The sequence below is a fragment of the Sarcophilus harrisii genome, chromosome 1, assembly GCF_902635505.1.
Source record: "Sarcophilus harrisii chromosome 1, mSarHar1.11, whole genome shotgun sequence".
Lineage (NCBI taxonomy): Eukaryota > Metazoa > Chordata > Mammalia > Dasyuromorphia > Dasyuridae > Sarcophilus > Sarcophilus harrisii.
This window is the reverse complement of record NC_045426.1, coordinates 3301931-3316946: the sequence shown is the minus strand read 5'-3', so window position 1 is coordinate 3316946 and position 15016 is coordinate 3301931. Positions and strand designations below refer to the sequence as shown.

The following is a 15016-nucleotide window of genomic DNA, read 5'->3' as shown; positions in this document are numbered from 1 at the left end:
GGGTCAGGCCCGCCCCCGCCCCTCCTCCCCCCAGCAAGGAGCCCGGTCTCATCATCCCATCTCAAGGACCTTCAGGACATCTGCACGTCTGGCCTCCTTCCTCCCAGGAAAACAGGCCCTCTCCCAGGGGAGAGGGAAGGACGCAGGCCAAAGGGGCAAAGTTCACCTCTCCCTCCAGCTCCGTCCGAGAACAAAGGCCCCGGGACGTTGGCGGCTTTATGTCAGAGCTCTGGCCATCCTGAGGTCCCAGACCTGGGTCGTGCTGATGAAAGGGGGAAACGGCCCCGATGGGGCGCAAGGACCGGGCCCAAAGGGGGCTCTCGAAACACGGCCTGATGTGCTCCGGGATCCCGGTGACACTGTGGCTCAGGGGCCCGATCTGGGGGTGCCCCACAGAAAGGCCCCGTGTGGATGAGCTGTGGCCCAGCTGCTGGGGGGCCCATCAGGAGCTCCCTGGGCCATGGCCCCAGAAAGATGGGAGCCGACTCCAGAGGAAGCGGGCGGGCACCACACTGGGGGCTGAGAATATCTCTGCGGGCAGGATCCCGTGCCACACTCTCCTCTGAAGTACGGAGACGCCCTGAGAAGGGCAGGAGCCGGGCCAAGGGCACCCCCCCCCCAGTGCTCTGCAGCTCTCTGGGAGAAGGGAGAGGACCACCGGCAGGAGCGCGGGGGGCTCCCCTGCAGCTAGGGCCCTCATCCGGATGTCCCTCTTCCTGGCCTGGTGTGGCCCTTTGCCCAGGTCCTGGGCTCTCTGCAGGACCCCGGGAGCCCACACGGGGCCGGGGCTTTGCCCAAAGCAGCCGTCCGGGCAAGCTTGGCCATAGCCCACGGGGGCTGCTCACTCCCCAGAGCACAGAGAACACCCCCCTTCCCCAGCTGCCTGTGCGGCTGCTAACACGTCCGGCCCCTCTGGGGGTCCCGCGTGCTTGTGGCCTCCTGGGAAGTTTGTGTGCTCTCAGCTTCCCTACTAAGAAAGGCTTAGTACATGGGGAGGGCTGCGATCAGCAGGAACCACTGCCCATTCCTTAGGTTCTGGCGGGGGGAGGTGCCAGCCCTAGCTAAGTTACCCCCACAGGCTTCCTGCACACACACTGGCACCCAACGCCAGGCCGCGGAGGGCAGCACTCTGCCCCAAGGACATGGCGGGCTCTTCCTGGCAAAGCAAGACCTCCCTCTGTGACGTAGACGAGCCTTGCACAGTGCAGATCACAGCCGTCCGTTTGTCATGGGGGCTGAGGAGCTGCTTGGGAGGTGGGCTGGACAGGGCCTCGAAGGTCCCCGGGCATTGTGGTGCTGGCCCCTTCTAGCTGATGAAGAAACTGGGTCTTTGGAGCCCAGAGGCGGCCACGGAGCCCCATCAGGATCCTGGGACGTAGCCTCCGGCCTCCACGTTGGGCCCCTGGCCCTGCAGGCGCATCTTTCCTCCCCGGCCCCAGTTTTGGATTGGGGGCGACCTCCAAGGCACCAGGCGCAGGATTTGGGAGAACTCCCAGGGCAGCAGAGGCCGCGCTGGGCCGAGACTCATCAGCAAACAGGCGGCAATTTGGTCCCCAGCTACCAGGGTGTGCCAGGTGTGAAGCGACCGGGAGAGCTCACATTCTCTCAGGGAAACAGTATGTGGCAGACTAAGGAGTCCAGAGCTCTGCCGGGCAGGGAACGCGGGGTGGCAGACGGGGGGCACGAGGAGCCGGGTGGCCGGGGGGGCCTTCTAGGCGGGAGCTGAGGAGATCCTCAAAGGGAATGTAAGGTGGGGCATGTCAAGTAAAGGGCACAGCAAGGGCAAAAGTGCCAGGGCAGGAGGGAGTCTGGCTGGAGCCCCGGGCCAAGAGAAGTCCCAGGCCCCAAGTCTGCAAGTCTGAGGCAAGAACCGTTTCTCACTGGCCTTTGCTTTTCCGGCACCTAAGAATGCCCAACGACCAGACTGAGGCAGGAGGAACCCGACGGCCCGCACCTGAGCAGGAGCTGTGGGGCAAGGGAGCACCCTGCTGTGAGGCGGTCCCCGGCCCCCCACGCGCGGTCAGCGCCGAAGCACCGGCCCCACCTCTTAGAGCCCAGAGAGCCCCTCCTCACTTCCTGAGTGCTGGGGACTTGGGGAAATCCTGGCCCCCGCCAGCCCCTCGAGCCCCAGGGCTCCTTCCAAGGTTGGCACGGTAATTCTTGCTGCTGAGCACGGCCCCTCGAGCCGAGAAGCCACTTGGTGACGAGAGACAGGCCGGCACTCAGTCAATCAACAAGCCTTTCTCAAGCATCCCTCTGAGCTGTGCACTGGTGTAAACAAAGGCAGACCCCCAAGCCGCCCCCGAGAGACCTTGGGACACAAGAGAGGGAAGCAGAGCCCATGTGGACCCACTGGCGCAGTGCGAGAGCCAGCTTTACCAAGCGCCGACCAGGAAGGAGCGAGCCCCCGGGGAAGACCCCCAGGCCTCAGTCTTCTCTTCTGTAAAATGGCCCCTACTCTAAATTTCCAGATCTAAATGCAAACCATGTTTCATGAGTGCTTCATATACATTACACCATTGGACAATCACAGAACTTTATATACATTTGATAAACATAGAAGAAGTAACTGGCAAGGATGGGTCCATCTCTGAAGCAGCAGGTCCTAGCTCAAGCAGCAGAGTGCCAGACCTGGAGTCAGAGGGACCCGAGTTCAAATCCAGGCACGGTCACTTCCTAGCTGTATGCCCCTGGCTGTCATCTCTGTCTCAGTTTCTTCACCTGTAAAATGTGTATAACAATAGCACCTTCTTCCCAGGGCTGTTGTAGGGCCAAAGTAAGCATTTCTGTAAAATGTTTAGCACATAGTAGGTGCTACAAAAATGTCTTTCCCCTCCCCCGTCTCTTCTTACTAAAAAGAAGAGCCCAAGGTCAGGGAGCTGAAGGGGCCTGTAAGATCACACAGGGATGGATGGAATGAACGGAACCAGAGCCACCCGGCCAGCTCTCTCCAACCTCCGGCCAGCTCTCTCCAACCTCCGACTGTCCTGCCTCCCTCTGCCCCTCCCACTCTCTCTGGGCCCCTGCCCCCATCCACATGCATGCACACGCCACACCCACACTCACGCACATTCATGTAAAAGTTACTTGGTCCATGTTAACCCTCCCTCCCAACCTGTGCCTAGCCCAAGCAAAATGAAGCCAGGGCAAGAATCAGGTCCCAGCCTTGGAGGGAGGCAATCTGGGTGAACTCCCTCAAAGCCCTTCAGGAGGGCGGCCCTGACCTTTCTGGGCTTTGGGGCAGAAAGAATAGCAGACCTAAAGGAATCTTCTCAATCATCAGCAAGTATTAATTAAGCTCCTACTGGATACACAGAAGCCCCAAGCAAACTTATCGTCTTCAAGGAGCTCCTGAAAAGTGCTCCCTGGCCTGTGGGCAAAGTCAGACTAAGGAAGGACAGCTGAGCTCTGGCACGGGATTCGCAGTTGGTTCTTAGAATAGCTCCTCCCCAAGTTATTCCCCTCCTACCAAACACTGGCAGGTCCCCAAGGATTACTCCTAGTTGGAAACGCCGGCCCAGAGACCTCTGTCCCCTGCTCTCCTCACCCCCTCCCCGCGACCTCCCCTGGACACACCAATACTCAGCCAAGACACAGCCTCCAGCTTGGTAACTCCTACCCCCATCCTCCCAGTTCTCTTATAAAGTCGAGCCGCCAACCTGTGCTCCCCCTACCCTCCCAAGAATGGGACTCTAGGGAGGCTTCAGTCGCTAACGAAACGACCCCCTTCAGAAAGCCCTTCCTCAGTCTGAATCGGGGGGCCGGCCCCCTAGATGTTACCACCCCATCAGTCTCTTCCTGCCTACCAGGGCGGTGCCCCCCTCCTCGCCCAGGCTTCTCATGCTGAAAGAAGCCCCAGATACCCCCCACCACCACCACCACACACACACATTTATACGTGCACCACGAGGACAAACCTGGGGCCCGGACTCTCAATCCCAGTGGAGGCAAACACTGCACCTCAGGGCCTGCATTTTTATTATGAATAAAGTCTTTGATGGAGACTCTACTTCCCCCTGCACACATTTCTTGGTGGTTCTTCTCTCTTGCCAGAGCACAGACCTCAAAAACTTCAGTCACTTTATTCAGAAGCAAAGCCCCAGCCAGACAAGAGGAGCACTGAGAAAGGCAGGAGGGGAAGGCAGTCCAGAAGTCAGCCCATTCGGCCCACAGCTGGTCCACGTTGCCTCACCTCGAACTCTCAGCAAGTGGGATGGCCTGGCTTGGCAAGGTTCATCCTTCTTTGACAGGAGGGTACTTCCAGTACGTGTATATAACGCTTCCTTTTCACCTCTGAGCTAAATGAGCTCAGATCTCGACGCCCTCAGCCCAGCACAGTCTGGACACCTCCACCATCTCCACTTCTCTTTAGACCCTCTAACCTTGTCCAAGTCCTTCCCCAGAAAGGACCACAATACCCCGGCTCTAATGGTTCTGGCCTGACTCCTCCCACCCTGGGGACTCGGGCTCTCACAGGGCGGCCCACGCAATGCCTGCCTCCGGGTGAGTCTGCCTAGATGTCATCAACAGCTCATTCACTATCAAACCAAGCTAGTCTTGTGATTAAACATCTGAACTGCCCATCCAAACCTGGCATGGTGCCCGCTGAGCGGGCTGGGATGCCCAACAGGCTGGTTTCCCTAACGCACTGAGGGACAGGGCTGGGTTTGCGGCAAACCCTCTTACATTGCTTAGAAAACTCCTTTATCAAGTTTCCCTTGAGAAATTCCTACACAAATTCCAAAAGAAAGACAGGCCCCGGCAGTCCCGGTGCATTCGCCAGGAAGGACCCATCTGCCTTCTCCTACGATGGAACGAACACATGGAGAAACATTTGCTTTGTTACCTAATGAATTTCCATGACATTGAAAAACAATCTGGAATTCTCCTGCAACAAGTGGAGAAGATTCCATTCCCACCAAGTAGGACCCAGAGCCAGAGAAGTGGGTTGTGAGCATTGTCCAGGACAAAAAGGGAACAGGAGAAAAGTCTGGGACACAAAGGGGGGAAGGACACTGGCAAGCAGCGGGGAGAAGTCCATCTACCATCACCCAGTAAAAGTGATGGTCAAGGTCCTGTCCAGACCCAGTGTAGAGACATCGACAAACTGTTTCAAGGACGCTCCCACCCCCACCTCCCAGTTCTCTTATACAGTCGAGCTGCCAACCTGTGCCAAATAACTAGATACTGCATCAAGAGTATTTCTTTAATAGGGTCCAGAATGTCCCATAATTCTCATTTCTTCTCCTCCCAACTCCATGTGTGGGAGCATGAGGCCAGCAGGAGCTGAACAGACCAAATTTTGCCCCATTGCTTTGGGCTCCCATCTAGCCATCCGTCCAGCCCCATCTCAGAAACGCTCTGTTTGGGGAAAATGGGGAATTTTACCCTTGGTCTGTCCCTCTTTCTGTTGAGAGCCTCCATTATACTTCTCCCGGGTCTGTTCCCTGAACCCCCAAAATCCATCTCCAAGTCTTCCCTCTCCTTCAGCTCCCTATCACTCAGTGTCCCATCTTCACTCCCACAGGGAGCAGCTACTTCTGGGCCCGGCCCTGCAGATGAATACCACGGCCACCTCCTCGGCCTCCGGGTTTCCTGCCTCCACCCTCTGCAATCAGGTCCCCCTCCAGATGCCAAAGCAGGCCGAGGAGACCTCAAACCAAGCCACATAACTGTGGCCTCTCTGCTAGAGCCTCCTCCTAGACTCCTGCTGCCTCCAGGATCAAAAGCCTGACATTTAAAGGCTTTACAAGCCGGCCCCCACTCTAGTGCCCATGGCCTCCTGCGTGCACTCAGGGCTGTAGCAGACTGGCCTCCCTTGCCTCCTCACCTCTGCCTCAGCCCTGCCAGAGGGCCCAGCCTCCTGCAAGGCTCAGCTCAGTGCTATGTCCTCTGGAAGGCCCCAAACCTGGAGCCATTGGATCCCCCCCCTCCCCATGTGCTTCTAAATGTACATGATGCATCATCTCTACAGGATGCGAGATCCTGGAAGGCAGGGCCTAGTTCATTTTTGTTTCTGGAGCCCTGGCACACAGTAGGCGTATAATAAATGCTTGTGGAAGGCCAAAGGAGGCGGAGGGTTTTATAAGGACAACACCAAACAGTCTGACAACAAAAATACGATGACCCCCCCCCCAACATACAGACACCTATGCCTTGGCCCCCCCCCCCCACTAATCCTCAGCACCCATGTTACCTCCTATATGAAGTCTAAAAGGCCCATGGCCAAATCCCAGACTCTCCGTGGCCTTCAAAGGGAAAGGAGGGCTGCCTCCCAATGCAGGCCCACTGACCAGAACTTCAGGGAGCTTAAAAGGCTCTCCCTCTCTGCTGCCTGAGGGGGCCGTCCAGCTGTTATCTTGGGGAGACTGACCTTCTCGCCTTTTCTTATTAAATGACTCCCCACGAGCAAGGGCAGGAAAGTCCCGATCCCCTGGAATCTGTCCCCCCCGAGTTAGAAAATGCTCTCCCAGCCTCTGCGGGCCTCCAAATCACAGAGACGGGGAGCAGCACAGGGAGGAAAAGCTGCTCTCCCCCCTTCAGGGGAACAGAAGGGCCTCGAGGAGCTCTCCCGGAGCTCGGCCCAGGGCCTGTCACACAGTAGGGCAACAGCAAACCAAGGAAAGGCCACTGGTGACATTCGTTTCCCCAGGAGGCTGAGAAAGTTTCCTAACAAGCGACTGCCTGCCCCCCGCCCCCTGCTCATGGCTGGGAAACTGCCTGGGAGAGGGAAGTGAGCGGAGGCCAGGAGTGAGCGGAGGCACCTTCTCTTTTCCTCTGAGAACACTGGTGCCTTTGAAAGCCAAGTCAGGGACTGGGAGTTCCATGGAGGGAGCCAAGTTATGTGGAAGGAAATTCTGGCACGCTGATGCCGGAGCCGGAGCCCGAGCCCTCCCTGGGGTCAGAAGTTGGGGGGATCCGTGCCCGAAAGGCCAGGCCTGGCATTCAGCAGGAGGCCGTCACCTCCGGGCCCCCCGGCCCCCTTTGGGAAGGCTGGGCTGAGGCGGCGGAGCCCCGACTGCCAGGCTGGCCCAGGGCCCCGAGGGGAGTCAGAGAGGGAAGCTCGCTCGGCGTCCGAGGGGCACCTCGGCGGATTGGCCAGAAATACGCCCGGGGCTCCGGCCTGGCAGCCAGAGTGGGCGCAGGCTGCCCGACAAAGGGACCATTCAGGCAGGGGCGGAGGCAGCCCCTCCCACTGGAGCAGGAGGCTCTGCTCGAGGCCCAGGGGCTCCGGCGACACACACGGGCCTGTTCACACTGGACTCCAGTGGGAAAAGTAAAGCTCTCCCCCCGCCGGCCCCTTCCGCGACGACATTTCTGGCCGGGGGATCGTTCCCTGCAAAAGGGCCCCTGCCCATGGGAACTGTTCCCCTTCCAGTGGCGCTGGCCCAGTCTGTGTTCCCACACAGACAGAATGGAGGCCGGGCTGTTCCTGTGTCAGCCAGGCAGCCCCGGTCACACATGCTGGGAGCCCCCGCTCTGTGCCACGGGCTTTACACGTCTGATCTATTTGATCTTCGCAGCTGCCCGGGGAGGGAGGTGCAGCGGCTACGCCCATTTTACAGCCAGGGAAACCAAGGCAGGCAGAGGTAAAACGACCGGCCACGGCAGGCCCGTTCCACGTGGCGAGGTTTGGGTGACTGTGCCCACGGTGCTGGGCCCGGGCAGGCTCCTTGGGAGGCAGAGCCGAGCAGCAGTCAGCTGCCTTCAGAGCCCAACGTCAGCCCACTGCCGGGGGGCCCTTTCTGAAACGGCGACAGGGAGACGGGCTCCTCCAGCAGGCCCGGAGCGGGTCTGGAAGGAACCGGAGGCTCACCGGACTAAAACTCCCACCGGGAAGTCGCTCACAGCACTTAGCCGAGAGGGCACGTGGGCGGTGGGCAGAGGAGCCAGAAAAGCTCAGACACCTTCACGACCTTGTCCCTGACCTCCTCTGAGCCTCAGTGTGTTGTCTGGAAAATGGGCACGACCCCAGCCCTGCCCTACTCAGGGAAGCCTTCAAAGCTGCGGTGTAGACGAGGCCCTCGATGCACCGCCCTCACTCCCAGCCCCCTGCACATCTCCCGCTGAGGGCTGCTTCTTGAAATGTTCTCAGCCTTAAATAACCCAAACCCCAGTGAGACTGGCACCTCCCACCAGGGATATTCTTTGCTTGCTTTGACTTGCCAGTTTATCTGGGGCTAAAAGGAAAGCCCCACTCCCAAGGGCCAGGGCTCCCAATGGTCAGGCCTGGCTGGAGGCAGGGCCCTGCTCAGGCCGGGACTAGGCTCCTCCTGAGGGCCCGGCCCAGTGCCCCGTTTTCTCTGGGCCCCAGAGCGGCCTCCATCCCGCCCATCTCCCTCCTCGCTGCTCAGAGGCCTTGGGGGGTCTCGTGGCCCCCCCCCCTTCAGTGTCCTGCCTTCCTCCTACTGGTCCGAGAGAGGGTCAGCCAGGCCAGGTTAGGAGCGCTGAGTGGAATCCCCAGCAGGTCACTCAGGTCTCTGAGCCTTAATTTACCCATCTGTAAATGAGAAGCCAGACCTGGGCACCAGCTGACCTCAGCTTCCGGCCTCCCCCCAGATGTCCCCAGCGTGGCCTAAAGGATGGTGCTGGAGGAGCCGCAGCCCGGGGCCTCGGCCACAGGCAGACTCGGCCGGCCAGAGCCCGGTCTGCCATTCCCAGCCCCCCTCTTCCCAGGCCTGGGCGGATCTCAGGCTCTTTACGCAAGCAGAACAGTGCTCCCAGGGCCCTGTCCTCCCTGCAGCCTTGTGCCCCTGCGAGGGCCCCCTCCTGCCCCGCCTCTCCTCTGCAGACGAGCTTGAACGACTCAGGCTGGGAGCCAGAGAACACACAGGGAGACTGGAGTCCAGGGGGTCAGGGGCCATTTGCTCTGCTCTCGCCGTGGAGACGAAGCCAACAGTCCCTGGCGCTTTCAGTATTATTGTCCGGGGCCGGGCCGTGGACTGGGCATAAAGGCGCTCATTGATTCCCAGCCTGCTTTTCTCAATAGTGGGCCCATTCTCCGGGGAGGGGGAAAGGCTGCTTTTCTCAGAAACCCAGCAAAGGCAACGTGCAGAATGTGTTCTGGGGCTCGCCATCGTCCACGTTCCTCACGCCCGGCTTAGCCAACCCTCGGACGGCCCCGGGGCCGGGCTCCTCCCTCCCCTGGTGGGCAGGCTGCTGGGTTGAGGAGAGAACCTGCCTCAGATTCCGTTCCTGCAGCCTGACCAAGTCAGCTGACCTCAGTGGTCCCAGAAGTCCTCTGGCCAGGAATCCCAGCACCAATGTTCTCTGGATCTGGGTGTTCTTAATTAAGCAATCAAGGTGAAGAGGAAAGGCTAAAATCTGCACCACAGAACGTCCAAGCCAGGAGGGCCAGGGGAGCTTCAACTCACTCAGATCAAACGTCCCCAAGTAAGGGCCTCAAAGACCAGAACCACCCCGCCAGCAACTCGCCGCAGCCCCCCGGACAGCTCCGGGCCATTTCCAAAGCTGCTCCCTCTACGCCCACTTCTCTGGAGCCACCGTGATCCTTCTCTCCTCAAACCCTTGAAGAAAGCCGGCAGCGTCAGCTTCCCCCACCTCAAGCCTGGGCATGTGGGTGAACCCGTCCCGGGACTGCAGCTCCAGTGCTTCTGGGAGGAAACCTTCTTCTGTAGCCCCAGGGCTTTTTAGATCAGCCAATGGTCCCACAGAGGAAGCAGTCAGTCAATAAACAGCTATGAAGTGCCTAGTAGGTGCTGGAGGACCCAAAGAAAGCCCCGAAACAGGTGCCCTGCCCTCCGGAAGCTCCCAGTCACAACATGCAGATAGATACAGACAACAAACAGGATAAATGGGAGAGAATCCAATATGGAGAAGCGTCCCATAAATGCCCAGGAATTGACTGCAATCCTTCAAGATTGCAGCCTCCCCTTCAAGGGGAGGGTCCCTATCTGTCCTATCTGTCCTCCTCTTGATGCGGTCAGTCTGACCTGGGGAGCCAGAGACTCACATTACGTTCCTCCCAGGGCTGCCCATCACAGCAGAACCCAGCGGGCCCGCTACCGGCATGATTCCAGAAACGACTTCTCTTCCACCAATGGGATCGTTAGCTTTTGCCATCCTCTTGGCAAATTTAACCAGAAGCAGATCGACTACAACCCCCCATGAGAACAAGTCGGACATCCTCAAGGCAACTTTCTGGGATTTCTTTGGTCCCAAGTGCAGAATTTTCCCTGGGTTCTGTTCCAGGCCTTCTAAGTGGACTCAGCCCACTGGGCAAAAGCTTGTGCTTTTGCGATTCGGTGAGCTAACATGTCCGCCTTCCCCCTCCCGCTTCGTGCTGGAAATTTTAAGTCTGCCATGCGGCCTTCACCTAAGCCATTGGTAAGAAAATGCTAAGTACCACGGGGCCAAGGATAGAGCAAGGCGGCGCTCTGCTCCCAAGACAACACCGCTCCATTCATCATCTCCCGGTCTGATCATCGGACGGAACTTGAACCTTCACCCACAATTATACCACGAACCAGCCCCCAGTTTCTCTCTTGCCTGCACCACGGCATGACAACCTTGGTCAGAGGAATAACTGTCCATCCCATCCATAGCGTCCCCTCACCTAGAAGCATCTGGCCCAGCGGAGAGACTCAGACTCAAGAACTGGGCTGGAATCCCACCACCGCCATTCCTAACTTAACTTCTTCCTCACCTCCTCTCCAAGGGTAGGTAGGATAACATGAGATAATGTCTACAAAGTTCTTTAAAACCTTAAAGAGACAGCGGAGCAGAGGAGTAAATCTCTCAAAAAAGACAGTAAGTGCCGTTGGCACGAGCTACTCTTGTTGAACCATATTTGGCTCCCGATGATCGCTGCTGCCTTCTCCAAGTACCCACTGACCATCTTACTAATAACATCATCTACAGTCTTGCTCAACAGGGTAGCTTTAGAAGAAGGAACAGTATATGTCTCCAGTCCCAGAGCATTACTCCTTTCTTCCCCGCTGACGCTGACAATCTCCTAGTCTGTGAAAGTTCATCTTTGGGACCTGGGAGCTCACCAAGGGCACCCCTACTCATCACCTCACTCATCTTGGGTCCCTACTCCCAGCAGCCACTTTGGCTACTTTTTGTCAGAAGCCCGTGCCCCAATTTCAGTCCTATCTCTTCAGCTCTTTCTCTTTTGTTTTCCTTAGCATGGGCCATAAGCTTTGATGCCTTCTGGGCATCAAAACAGGGCTCGGCCACCCTCCACGTTTCTCGCCATTTGGCTTAGTTAACCCTCGCATGGCTGCGGGGCCTTTAGGAGCCTTCCTAGCCTTATTTTAATAAGCAGAGGCCACGTTGTCCTTATTCTCAGTTTCCTTTATTGACTTCTACCTTCTACTTAATCTTCTTAAAAATCTTACTTGGTAAAAAGAGTTTCCTGTGCAGCCACATCAGTCTGTTTGGACAGCTCCCCCTTCTCTTCCTCCTCAAAACCATGCATTATATTATCTGAGCAGGATGTTGTCCTTGAGAGCCCCCATCCCTCTTGTACTTAGCACCTTTTTACAGTTCTACTGGGCTCCTCCTCATCTCTCTGCACCAGAAGTATTTGCCAGCTACAAAGCACTGCAAGAAATAACTAGAGATCACATTTCTTGCCTTCTCAATGGGTGAGGAAGGAGCGGGAGGAAAAGAATTCAGAACTCACAATTTAAAAAATAAATGCTTAAAAACAATGAATTGTTTTTAGAAAAGAACCGGCGACGCCATTCAGAGTGCTTAGGAATTCCAGAGTCAGTTTTCTCGGCGCAAAACTCAAATTTTAATTCTAGTTCTCAGCCCTGTCAGAAAAAAGTCCCCCCATTATCATAAGTCCTCCACAGCGCAGTGCTACTCAGCATCGAACCCTTCTAGTTTCTCCTCATGAAGATAATTAGACTTAAACAGAGCCCATTGAGCCAGACGGGAAGGCAAAACTCAGGGACTCTCCCTTTGAATTGCTCGATCCTAGCCAGAGAAAGGTCACGGACTCGGGACAAGCTCCCCTCTCCCCATCCATTTCACGAGCCTGACAAGCTAGGGGGCCGAGGAAGAAATTCGGTCATTAGAAGGAATGGCAGCTGGAGTGTCTCAGACAGGGGCCCTTCCACTTTGTCGCTCCCCCCCCCCCAAGGGGGACGGACAATGGCTGTCCCAAATTGGTGGAAATGGTCCAGAACTCGACCAGCTAGCAGAAGCTATCGTGTTCTGGCTCCGTGCAAATGAACTCCAATTCTTCCTTAGCAAATGGCACACGGTTGCTCTTCAAAAGCTAGGAATGTTGTTTGTTTGTTTGTTTGTCTTAATCTGCAGGATAACAACGTGACCCCGGACGTAGCCACAGGTCAAATCCAGTCTCTGAAATCAAGGCAAAACTAAACCCAACATTCTTCTGGGGGAAATCTTGGCAATGCCACCGGCCGATTTCCCAGAGTGGAGCGAGCGGGTCCCTCTCCCCAGCTTCCACCTTCCTCCAAAATGCAGGCGAGCATTCCAACCCAATGGCAAACAGTACAGAGGGGAACTTCCCCGGCCTGGAGAAGCAAGCTTGGCTTTTCCACCTGAACTCAATTGAAACCCCCCCCCCCCCCCCCCCCCCCCCCCCCCCCCCAGCAAAGTCCGAAACTAAATTGTTAGTGAATCCACCGAGGAGGAGATGAAGAGGATTTTAAGACAGGGGTGGCAAGGGCTGCCGGGCCATCCCACCCCCTCAGGAACAGGAAAGGCCTAAGTTTGGAATTTTCCTCAGCAGGCCTGGGGAGTCGCTAAAGAGAGACACAAGCAAAGGCTGCTTCCAAAACCCTACCCTGAAGACTCCAGCAGAGCATGCGGCCACCCCCCAAGCGCGGGCCTCTTTGGGCCTCCCTAAATAAATGTTAGCCTTCAGCGCTCCCCGCTGCCCGCAGCGGCGCTCAGAGCAGTTGGGAGAGAATGAAGCACTGTGTTCCCCTCTCTGGCACAAGAGGGAGGCCCCCTATCCCAGGCCCCACCGGTCCTGCTGGGCTCCCGCCGAGCAGCGGCGGGCTGGCAAAGTTTGGCCAGATCCCCTCCCTCGCCTGTGGGGGAGGGGCACAAGGAGTGGGAGGGAGAGGACCCAAGAGCCCAGGAGACCCGACTCGGGTCCCCCTGGCAGCCCAGCATCATTACTGGAGGACGCCCAGGGTGCCAGAGCCCGGGGGGAGATGCCCTGGTGGGTCTGCCACGGCCAGAACAGATGCCACCCCCTTCGGAAGCCTCCACGTGCCTCCGCGCCAGCCCATTTACCCAACCTGCGGTCCCACGGCCGGGAGAGCCAGGAATGCCGCCGGCTAGTACCAGGAGCAGGCCCTGGGGAGAGGGCAGGGCTCCCCTTGCCCACCTCACCCCTCTCTGGGCACATCAGAAAACACTCACACCCTTTGCCTGTACGCGCGTCCCCGCGGGGCCAGAGCTTCTCCCCACCCCTACTGCTGCTGCTGCTGCTGCTGCCACCCCACAAGCCGGCGGGGATTAGAGGGGGGCTGGGCCAAAGATCACAGTCAAAGGCTGGCTCAGGAGCCCCCTCCTCCTGCCCCTGGGGGAGGGGATAAGCCTACCCTGGCAGCTCATTACAAAAGCTTAGGGGTGGGGTGGGGGCGCTCCTCCCCCTCTGGCGAACAGTAACTTAGGAACTTGCCAGGGGCACTGACAGGTTCAGGAGCTCTCCCAGAGTCCCTGCGGCCTGACCCAATCGCCCCTCTCAAAGAAGGGATCCCAGAGGATCCCCCAAGGGGCCAGTCTTGTAGGAGGGGGAGGTGAGATGCAGATGGGCAGACTGCTGCCTCGGGAAGCAAGTCCCGGCTCCCTCTGGAGATCAATGTCCAGCCAGGCAGAGAGGGGCTGGGGGGGCAGGGGCTTCTCGGCCTCCCAAAGTGCAGGCAGCAGGTCGGAGGGGGTCACTGGCCCCTGTACCTCGGCCCCTCTGCAGAGAGGAGGCAGCAGGCGTCTGGCCAGCTTCCGCCGGCAGGGGAGAGGGGCCCTCTCCCCGACCCGTAGCCCGGAGATGGCTCTGGGGCTGAGGTCGCTCTCGGCGGAGCCCCCCAACCTGGCTGCGAGTGATCCCTTTCCGATGGGGGGAAGTCGCCACCCCCCCAAGGCTGGCACGAGGTGGGCTGAGGAAGCCGCTGACCCCCGCCTGGCACGCGGTGGGATGGGGGGAGCCGCCGACTCCCTCCTCCCCCCCCCGCTGGCACGCGGTGGAATGGGGGGAGCCGCTATGCCCCTCGGCTGGCGCTGGCCCCGCCCCCCGCCCCGGCGCCCCTCACCTTTGTCACGCCCGCTGCAGGAGGTCTGGGTGCTCTCGTCCTCCTTGGTCACCTGGGTGATAATGGACGGGGCGTCCATGGGCCCCGATCCCGGCCGCGGCGGCCCGGGGAGGGGGGGCCCCGGGAGGGGCGCGCTGGGCCGCCCCCGCCTCCGCCGCCTCCGCTTCGGCCGCCGCCCGCTCCGGCCGCCCGCTCAGCCGCCGCCCGGCCTCCAGCGCCCGTCTCCGCGCCCGTGCCCGCGTCCGTGTCCGCCGCCGCCGCTGCCGCTCCGCCCGGCCCGGCCCCGGCCCCGCCCCGCCGCCGCCGCCGCCGCCTCCCTCACCATGAATCCGGGCCGCGCCGCCGGGAGAGAGGCCGGCCCCGAGCCGAGCCCCGCGCCCCCGCCGCCGCCGCCGCCGCCGCCGCCGCCGCTGCCACAGGCCGGGCCCCGAGCCCAGGGGGAGGGGAAGGGAGCGAGCGGAGGGGAGCGGAGCCGAGATGGGCGGGGCCTGGAGGGGAGGGGCCTTGGGGGCGGGGACAGGGATAGGGGTGGGGCCTTCGCTCTCGGGGCTCCGAGGCTCAGGCAGGCTCGGGGGCGTGGCCGGGCTCCGAGCCGCTCTGGCCACGCCCCCAGGCTGACTCGGCCTTGGGGGAGGGAGGGAGAGCCGAGGCTCCAGAACTTGGTAAACAAGGGGCGGGCCGGAGGGGGCGGTTCGGGAGGAGCGTAACTCAGAGGGGTGGGCGGGGCTTGGAGTGGGAGGAGGCCTGGGGAG

The 15016-nt window shown here is 59.4% G+C and overlaps 1 protein-coding gene across 1 annotated transcript in view; it reads right to left on the bottom strand.

The window, feature by feature from the left end:
* CTDSPL (CTD small phosphatase like) overlaps positions 1-14430 on the bottom strand; it is a 49574-nt gene extending 35144 nt beyond the window's left edge. Inside the window, exon 1 of the mRNA XM_031963691.1 lies at positions 14265-14430. Within this exon, the coding sequence (XP_031819551.1) occupies positions 14265-14343 (79 nt within the window). The 5' untranslated portion in view covers positions 14344-14430. The remainder of the gene's footprint in view (positions 1-14264) is intronic.
* Positions 14431-15016: the final 586 nt, after the last annotated feature.